The sequence below is a fragment of the Mustela putorius genome, unplaced genomic scaffold (assembly GCF_011764305.1).
Source record: "Mustela putorius furo isolate JIRA1106 unplaced genomic scaffold, ASM1176430v1.1 tig00003853_pilon_pilon_pilon, whole genome shotgun sequence".
Classification (NCBI taxonomy): Eukaryota; Metazoa; Chordata; class Mammalia; order Carnivora; family Mustelidae; genus Mustela; species Mustela putorius.
In genome coordinates this window covers 72,541,489-72,550,000 of record NW_025422005.1, presented here as the reverse complement: position 1 = coordinate 72,550,000, position 8,512 = coordinate 72,541,489, and the positions used below count along the sequence as shown (strand labels likewise).

The 8,512-nt window shown below is 32.4% G+C and overlaps 1 protein-coding gene across 1 annotated transcript in view; it reads right to left on the bottom strand.

Moving 5' to 3' along the window:
- The window catches only part of LOC101675504 (calcium-activated chloride channel regulator 1-like), a 20,662-nt gene extending 13,940 nt beyond the window's left edge, over positions 1 to 6,722 (bottom strand). The window contains exons 1-5 of the mRNA XM_045064811.1: positions 6,564 to 6,722; positions 5,050 to 5,190; positions 4,708 to 4,855; positions 4,228 to 4,336; positions 1,976 to 2,156 (exon numbers count right to left, since the gene is read on the bottom strand). Coding sequence (XP_044920746.1) covers positions 1,976 to 2,156; positions 4,228 to 4,336; positions 4,708 to 4,855; positions 5,050 to 5,190; positions 6,564 to 6,722 — 738 coding nt within the window. The remainder of the gene's footprint in view (positions 1 to 1,975; positions 2,157 to 4,227; positions 4,337 to 4,707; positions 4,856 to 5,049; positions 5,191 to 6,563) is intronic.
- Positions 6,723 to 8,512: the final 1,790 nt, after the last annotated feature.

Below are 8,512 nucleotides of genomic sequence, written 5' to 3'. Positions count from 1 at the left end.
TTATAAACTTTTTTTTTTTAACTTAAAGTTGCCCTTCCTATTCCTGCTTTGGTAAGTTCATACTCATTCCTTTTCAGATGTAATTTTTTTATCTCTTTAGAAACAATTTTCTGACCTCCAGGTGGAGATACTTGCTGTACTCCCATAGCACTTGGTTTATACCTCTTTGTACTTTGAATTCATATATATATTTTCTTATTTCTGCACTTTCTCACTGAGAAAGAACAGTTATCTTTAATTATTTCTGTATTTCCAGCTGAGCATGAAGTGGAAATAATGAAATTGAAGGGAATGAAATTATGGAATTGAACATTCGGTATTTCAGGTCATATCTCCCTTTGGTGAGCTGATGCCCTGGTAGTACAAATACTATGCAATTTATTTAATCTGTGTTTTGATAATTAGAAGTTAGTGTTATTCTGGACAAGATGTTCAGTATTTATCTCTGAGACATGGCTTATGTAATTAGTTCTAATCATATCTCAGTTATGTGATCTTCTTCATTATTATTTATCTCTCAGGTAGGCAGCATGAGGTATTTCCTGACAGTGATATGCTTTTGGGACTTATAGCTTGGTATAGGCAATACATATTCCAATTATCCTCTCGTGTGACATGATCTGGTACCTACTTGGATGCTGAATTCTGATCCAGATTTAGCAGGTTAAAGTGAACTTTCTTGACTCATGTTTCAACTATTTCTAGAAGGGACCTTTTTCAGACTGGTAAACAACTTCTACTTAAATATCTAATTAGGTTCTTTTAAGAGTTTCAGCAAATATTAAGTCTATATTTTGATTCAAGTTCTTCATCATTAATGCCTTAAGTTCTAAAGCAGGTTTAAATTTTATTGGAAATAATAGGCATTTATAAACTTCTACCCAAAGAAATATTTGTTGCTAAGTGATTTGGTATATGGAATATTGCTTCTTTTAAATAAGTTAGACTTACTATCTAGAGGTAGTATACTTTATTTTGATTTGTTTCTGATGACTTTCATATTTAAAATTTTTTTGCATGCTTAGAAACCCTCATTAGTTAATTACAATATGTTTACATTAGTTAAGATTGGACTTATCCAGGGAAAGAGATAATTAAATATTATCCAGATATTTTATAAATTTTAAAAACTAAAACTTGGAAGTTTACTTTGTGCTCACCTTGTGCTAAGCACCGTGATCATGCTTTACTCATACTACCTCTTGTGAGCCTAACAATAATAACCTGTGATGTATTATAAGTCCCATTTATGGGATGAGATAACTAAATTTTCAAAAGAACTTTGCAAGTTTGCTTGTAAAGACATAGCTGAAAATGACAGACTGGGTTTGAGATCAAGTCTTCTGACTCCAAGACATCTGTTCTTATCCATTCAACTTTATACATTGAAACCAGATATTTCAGGCCAAACATTAGCTTTAAAACTTGAATTATTGTGTTATTATTTTGTAATTGATGAGACTAGTAATTGTGAACTTTTCCCTTAAGTTTGTTATGTAGAAACAGAGCCATGCACATTTTCACAGTATCACTTTGCAATAGCTTGATATACTTTAGTGTGAAGGTACTACAAAGTCTAGAATGTCAGTACTTTTCCAAAGCTATAGAATGAATTACTTTGGAAAAGTAGTTTGATTAACACTTAGAAGAGAGAATTATAAGTAAGGTTGTAGTTTTAGAACTATACAAATCCGCAGAAGTCAAATGAGGGAAGAGATGTTGTTTTAAGAAATTATGTGACATCAGTGAAAAGGTACAGTTCTACTTCTGAAGAAAAGAAACTGGTTTATAAAAAAAAGGTGGAAACTTTACCAGGCACACCCTGACACAGGCTGGAAAATGGCTTTTAGTTAATCGTTTGAGTAATCTCCTTCATGTCCTTTGGTATACATAATTTCATAGTAGAAAATACAGCTTCCCTAATTAATTTTTCCTGAAGTGTTCCTTTGTGAAACTAGAAAAAGAAGGTACTTACGGAATTGAGACTTTGCATAAACATTATGGAGTCCTTTGCAGCCTGGGATTTTTCTGGGATAAATGTACATTTTGCTTCATACAGTCCTGTCTGTGAGTCACGCCTGCATGGCCTTGTTATACAGCTGCCTCCTTGACATTCCTTGAAAACCACATTAATGCCAGTAATATGAGTTGAACATCTATGATGAAAGAATTAAATTATATTTATTTATGAAGACCAGAAATCGTGAGAAAAGACTCACATTCTACAATCTTTCCCTTAATGATCTACAGATCATGGGCAAATACTTCATTTTGACAGAATTAGTCACAGTCCTGCCTCTATTTACATTTGATGTCAATAAGAACAATCATGCCAGTTTATATTTATTAACATTCATTGCTCACTAATATAATAAATTAATCTATTATCCTTGTGACCCTGAATTAAAGATAATTCCTAAGGTATAGGGATGTTGTAAAGATAAAATGAGTTAAGAGATATGGAGGATTGCTTCCTAGTGGGGATGAGAGAGTCAGCATAATGCTTAAAACCCTCTTAAATTTATGTGTATGTGATATAAACACATACATACTGGTATGTAGATATAAATGTATATACACATATGTGTGTATACCATCCATACAAAACCATGTGTGGTTTGTGTTGATAGCATTTTACAATTTACATTTTGAAAAACAATGAGCTAGATTGAAGGACAAAGTAAAAATAAACATTGCATGGAAATGCTTGTGCATTCAAACAAACTCTTTAGTCTGTATGATAAGTAAGATAGTTGTCAAGTCCCAGGCAAGGAATGGGGGCTGGAGTTATGGGTAAAAGACTTTAAAGAGTTCTGATTTATTGGATTTACTTTTATTCTGCATTAATATTAAGTGTCATGATATTAATCCACTTAAATTTTTTTAGTATTGAAAGGATTAGAGGAGATGGTGAGTCATATATTCCAAGAGGGTTAGCTCCAGGGAAAGCCTGAAAATTAAACTTACACTGCCTCAAACAAAGTGCCTGTCACACCGTAGGAGTTCATTAAATGTTATTTTAGATAATTGTTTTTACCAATATATCTCTTTTATGATTAATAAGAAAACACATTCATATTCATTTATCAAAAATTTGTTACTTGATCCATTCTTTGTTTAGCTGTTACTTCACTCTGTGCCAGGCTGAAGTCTAGGGGATTAAAAAACAAAAAAAAGTCTTCAAGGATCTTAAAGTCTAGTGTGGGTAATAAAATTACACAGACAACTACTGCTCTGTGTGAGAGAAGGCCATGTGTATTGCTTTGGGGACAGTCTCAGATCTTACACCAAATAGAGGGAGAAGAAAAAGACACTTGGGGACCAAACATTTAAACTGAGTCTGGAAGAATGAACAAGCATTGTTTGGATAAGGGAGGTGGTGGGGGAGGAGTTACATAGGGTGAGAGCCCTGTCTGCATGATACTCCAGCAGCTCAGTAGGGAAAAAGCAAACAACATGGAGAACATGGGGAGATGCATGTTTCTCTTACGCCTCTTTAACATGTTTTTTTATCCCAAAGACCTGTTTCCAATTACACTGATTTCTATTTTTCTTTAATACTCTTTAAATACTCTATACTTAAATATCTCATCCATTTATTAATAGGACATGTCTAAATCTACCCAGAATTATATTCATATTTAAGGAATATAATAATAAAATATTTATATATTATATGTAATATATAATATAAAATATTTATATTTCAAAAATCATTTACTCACTTATCCTTATGAAAAATACTTTTTTTAAGCTTAAGCTTAAATGAAGAATAAATATATTCAACATGGAGCTCTAGTACTTTCGTTGATTTCACTGGAACAGATTCACCTTAAAGAGTGGAATCAAATGGAATAAAACATTGGGGAAACTAAATAAATAAAATGAAATAAAGGATATGATAGGAATGAATTCAAGTTCTCAGATATCTTATGGTTTAGGCTACAGCTTTTTCGTTTCTTCTCTGACAATAACATATTTTAGTACAATCCCCATGAATACTGAAATGAATCCCATTTCCAGGTTGATCTTGATTCTAAGGTAGCATCTCCAGAAATATTTGGACATATACATAGTGGGTCTGGTTAGATATTGCAATTAACTCTGAGCATTCAGCCACTAAGACACCTTTTGTTTGCCTAGTATAGAAATTTAAAATTAATAAGTGAAAATTTAAAAATAATAAGTGAAAACTTTTGAAAATAAATTTGTTCAATATAATGTTACCTTGTTGCTTCAATAGTGTTCCGTCTGGAAATATAGAATGGCCGGTCCACATTATACTCATCAAATATTCCCCATCGGAGGTGGGCCCACTCATGGACAAACACTCTGCCTATGAGAGAATATTGCCACTTACAAATTTATATTTACTATATTTTAATAGAGTGTCCATGTATTTTATGTCTTCCTGCCCCAGATCCTTAGCTTAATTAAGTCAAAGAACTTTAGAAATTGGTATCTTTTATTAGGTAAAAAATGTTGAAATGGGTTAGTATTTATTACTTATTTTTAATGTATTATTTTTTATTAAATTTATTATTAAACACACAAAGAAATATAATTATATTGAACATAACTACTATATTTCTATGTAAAGATATTAATCACTACTTCTCTTAAAAAATCATTAAAAATACTATTAATTACCGTGTCATATTTGTTTCCATGGAAATAAAAATAGAAGTATAAAATAGATATCCCTACCTCGGGACCCATAGATGGGCAAATTATTAGTCAATAAGAAGTTTGGAGTAAAATGTATATATTGTCCCTTTTCCCCACATTGTCCATATTGAAGTGTATAGGGATCATCTCCAAATTTTAGGTAAGGATTGGCAACTATGACATCTGCCTAAAAATCAGAAGAATAAACCAAAACATCACAAGTGATGAAAACAAGGATTTCTTTTATCTAAATTAAGATAACTAATATTACCAATTTAATTACTGAAGTAGTGGCTAGGAATTTTTTTTAAATTATGAGTATTAATTTTTAGGAAGCATAGGAAGAAAAAAACAGTGTAGGAGCTAGATAAAATACCCTACCTGGTCATATGATTCTTGTTTTGGCATTAAGTACTCAGATTTTGACTTCCAGGTCATTGGAATTAAAATGCTTACATTCCTGAAATAAACTCTTCGTTGGGTGGCATGAAACAGGTAAGTCGAAGCTTCAGTTACCATTTCCTGACAAAATATGGTAACAATTTCACAATGAAATGAGCATGAAATTGTACACATGAACAAGAAGAAGCAAATCTAAGCTCCCTTTCCCCCAATATTTTAGCAAAGCCTAACTGAAAAATAAGTTGAATTTTACTCTATCTCTTTAGTCTGTAAACTGTTCATTTACATATGCCCAAAAATCAATCGTATTTTTTTTTAACCTATCTAGACCCGTATTCAGTATTTTGGGTTGGAGAGGGGAATGAGTTCTGGATGATATATATAAAGGTAATTAAGAATGGGAGCTTGTTGGCAAGTTGTTTAATTAAACAGAGGTGTTTATAAACGGGCTGAGAGTTTAAAGTTTTGTAGATTTTATATTTTTAATTGAAAAAAAACCACTTTGCTAGGTTTGAGTTACTTTTTCATATGGAGTATGTTCAGAAAAGGCAAAATTTTATCAAGCAGTAATGAAAATAAAAATACGTATGTCTCATTGCCTTCACATTCCAGTTTTACCACTTACTTTAAGACTGTATGAATTAGCTTCTCTCACTTATGCAACAAGGGTAATAATTTACCTCATAGAGATATTGAGAAGAAGATCAGAGAAGATAGAATATATTAAAATGCTATATATATAAAGTGTTTCTGTTATGCTGACTAACCCAAATAAAATTAAGAAGTAAATCAACTTCAAAAATATGCAATATTTTCTTTAAAATCAAATACATCAGAGCTCGTTGTTAATTTTTCAGAGTTGAACAAATATGAACAACTAAAATAATGTACAGTGAAGATCTAAGGCTTAAGTATGGGTTAGCTATATAAACATTACAAAAATTAACTTTACAAAGGTAAGTTTGAAAAGAATTCTCCAGTAGGTGGTGCCTCGGTGGCTCCATGTGTTAAGTTCTGTCTTTAGCTCAGGTTTAGCTCAGGTCAGGATCCCAGTGTCCTGGGATAAAGCCCTGCATTGGGCTCCCTGCTCAGTGGAGAGCTTGCTTCTCCCTCTCCCTCTGCCTGCTGCTCCTCATGCTTGTGCTCTTTCCATTCATTCTCTGTCTCAAATAAATAAATAAAATCTTAAAAAAAAGAATTCTTCAGTAGGTCTAAGGTCTTTCTGTTAGCTTAGTAAGTTGAAGAAACATTGTAGTTTTGCCTCTTAATAATTTATTAGGGGAATGACTATTACTATAAATATATGAGAAATCATACTTAAACTAAGCAGATATTAATCTTGACAGTTTAGATACATACTACATAAATGATGAATACTGTCAAAACAGTTCTGGAAAGTTGTTACTTATGAGCATGTTTATGTGCCTTGGCAACAGGGATGGAAAATACTTACTGGAATAAAAATAAGTTCGTAATAAAATTTTCTCCCTTACCTTTATGTTTTGAATGAGTTTTTCATCTTCTGGTACCCTAGGGTTAATTGCAATGACAATGCCGGCATATCCATTGTTATTCAAATGTACCATTGAGTTTTTCACTCCAGGCAAGAGATGTAAAGCTAGAAACAGAATAAAATACAGAGTGAGTACCATTATTGCACATTACAATAAACTTTTTAGAAATGCAAGGAGAGTATTTATGTATCTCCTTAACTCAGGAATTTGAATCACGACTAAAATATTTGCATAAATATAACATTATGAATTACTAAAGTATTTTGATGAACTTCCTTATCTCACTTCCTTATCCTAAAGATTTAAGTTGTTAAATAGCAATGGGGATTATGCTGAACACATTTATCATACTTTCTAAGACAGTAGAGGTCTTAAGTTCTCATTGAGCTGAGTAATTCTTTAGATTGTGTAGTTGTTATCCTCATCATGGTGGTTAGTAATGGTCATCATCATCACCATCAAGAGATTGTCCAGTCATGGGAACTTTTCATAGAAAAGCACTTTATGGAAGGATGAAGCACTAAAATAAAAAAGCACTAGGAAAGAGCTGATGAAACAAGTGTGGTTAAAAAAACAAAACAAAACAAAAGGCAAATGAAGGAACTGGATTGGGAGCGGCAATGAATTAGGGTCAAAGACTTTCTTTAGGTGGGAGTAATACAAGTATAGTCATCAGGGACAACTATGGATCAAGAAGAAAATGGTTTTTTTTATTACCTTTTGTGGTAACTACTTGTGTATTTCAGCTTTCAAATACTATTCAATACTATAAGTCTTATATTATTTGAAAACTAAATATGCTTTAAAATTTTTAAAAAGATTTTTATTTAAGAGAGAGAGTGAACATGAATGGGTGGGGGACAGATAGGCTGAGGGAGAAACAGACTCTCCCTGAGCAGGGAGCCTTAAATAGGGCTCAATCCCAGGACCCTGACATCATGACCTATGCTGTGGGAAGACACTTAACCAACTGAGCCACCCAGGTGAAACTTAATATGCTTTGATTAAGATTTCTATTTTGAACTGAACACAAGTCTACCAATGTCCCTTAGCTTAAAATAGTTCTACACATAGCCTTGTGAGCTGGCTTTAGAGTCAGGTAAATCTAAAGCTAACCCTTGCCTTGGTCACTAACAGTCACATGATTCTTAATAACAGGTGTATGGCTCTTTGGAAAGGACTTCATACAAGACTTCTGGCACCTGATGAACACTCACTAAATATTACCCATTATTATTAAACATTATATATTATATTATGAATACAAAGCTTGCTATAAATCTTTTCCATTCTATATTTTCATTGGCTTCTTTTGTAAAATTTTAAATATAGTCTTCCAGTGTTTAACTGGGGAATAGTCTCTGAACCTACTGCAAAAAGACTAGATCAGAAGCGAAACTGTGAGCTCATTATAATGTTCTTTGGCCATCTCTAACTATTGATGATTTTCTTTGCTTTTAGTCCCACTTTGGTATGGTCTCACCCATAAAATCTTAAATTATCCACATTAGGCTCCTTCCTTTTGTCCTCATTTGAATCACTTATATAAACTGTATTGCGTTTGTTTTTATTAGTATACATAGAATACCTCCCCTACCTCCCAATATACATTTCCTCATTGGAGGAAAGAGATAGATTTATTTAGTTAGTTAAACTCCTCTCATTCTAAATTCTCTAAATTATAAAATGCAGACAGTAATAGCTCTCTGGAAGGAATGTTTTGAGGGTAAATGAAATAACATGTGTGAAAGCTCTTATGTGTACAGGTGCTAGTATAAAATAGGCCCTCAATTAATATTCCTTTATTTTCATTGTGCCTATAAATTAATATTAAAAAATACTTACATGAGTGCTTCCTTGTGCCAGGCTTAGTGCTGTGCTCTTTAAAGGCTACAAAATGAGTAAAACACAAGCAGTATGTCCAGAAA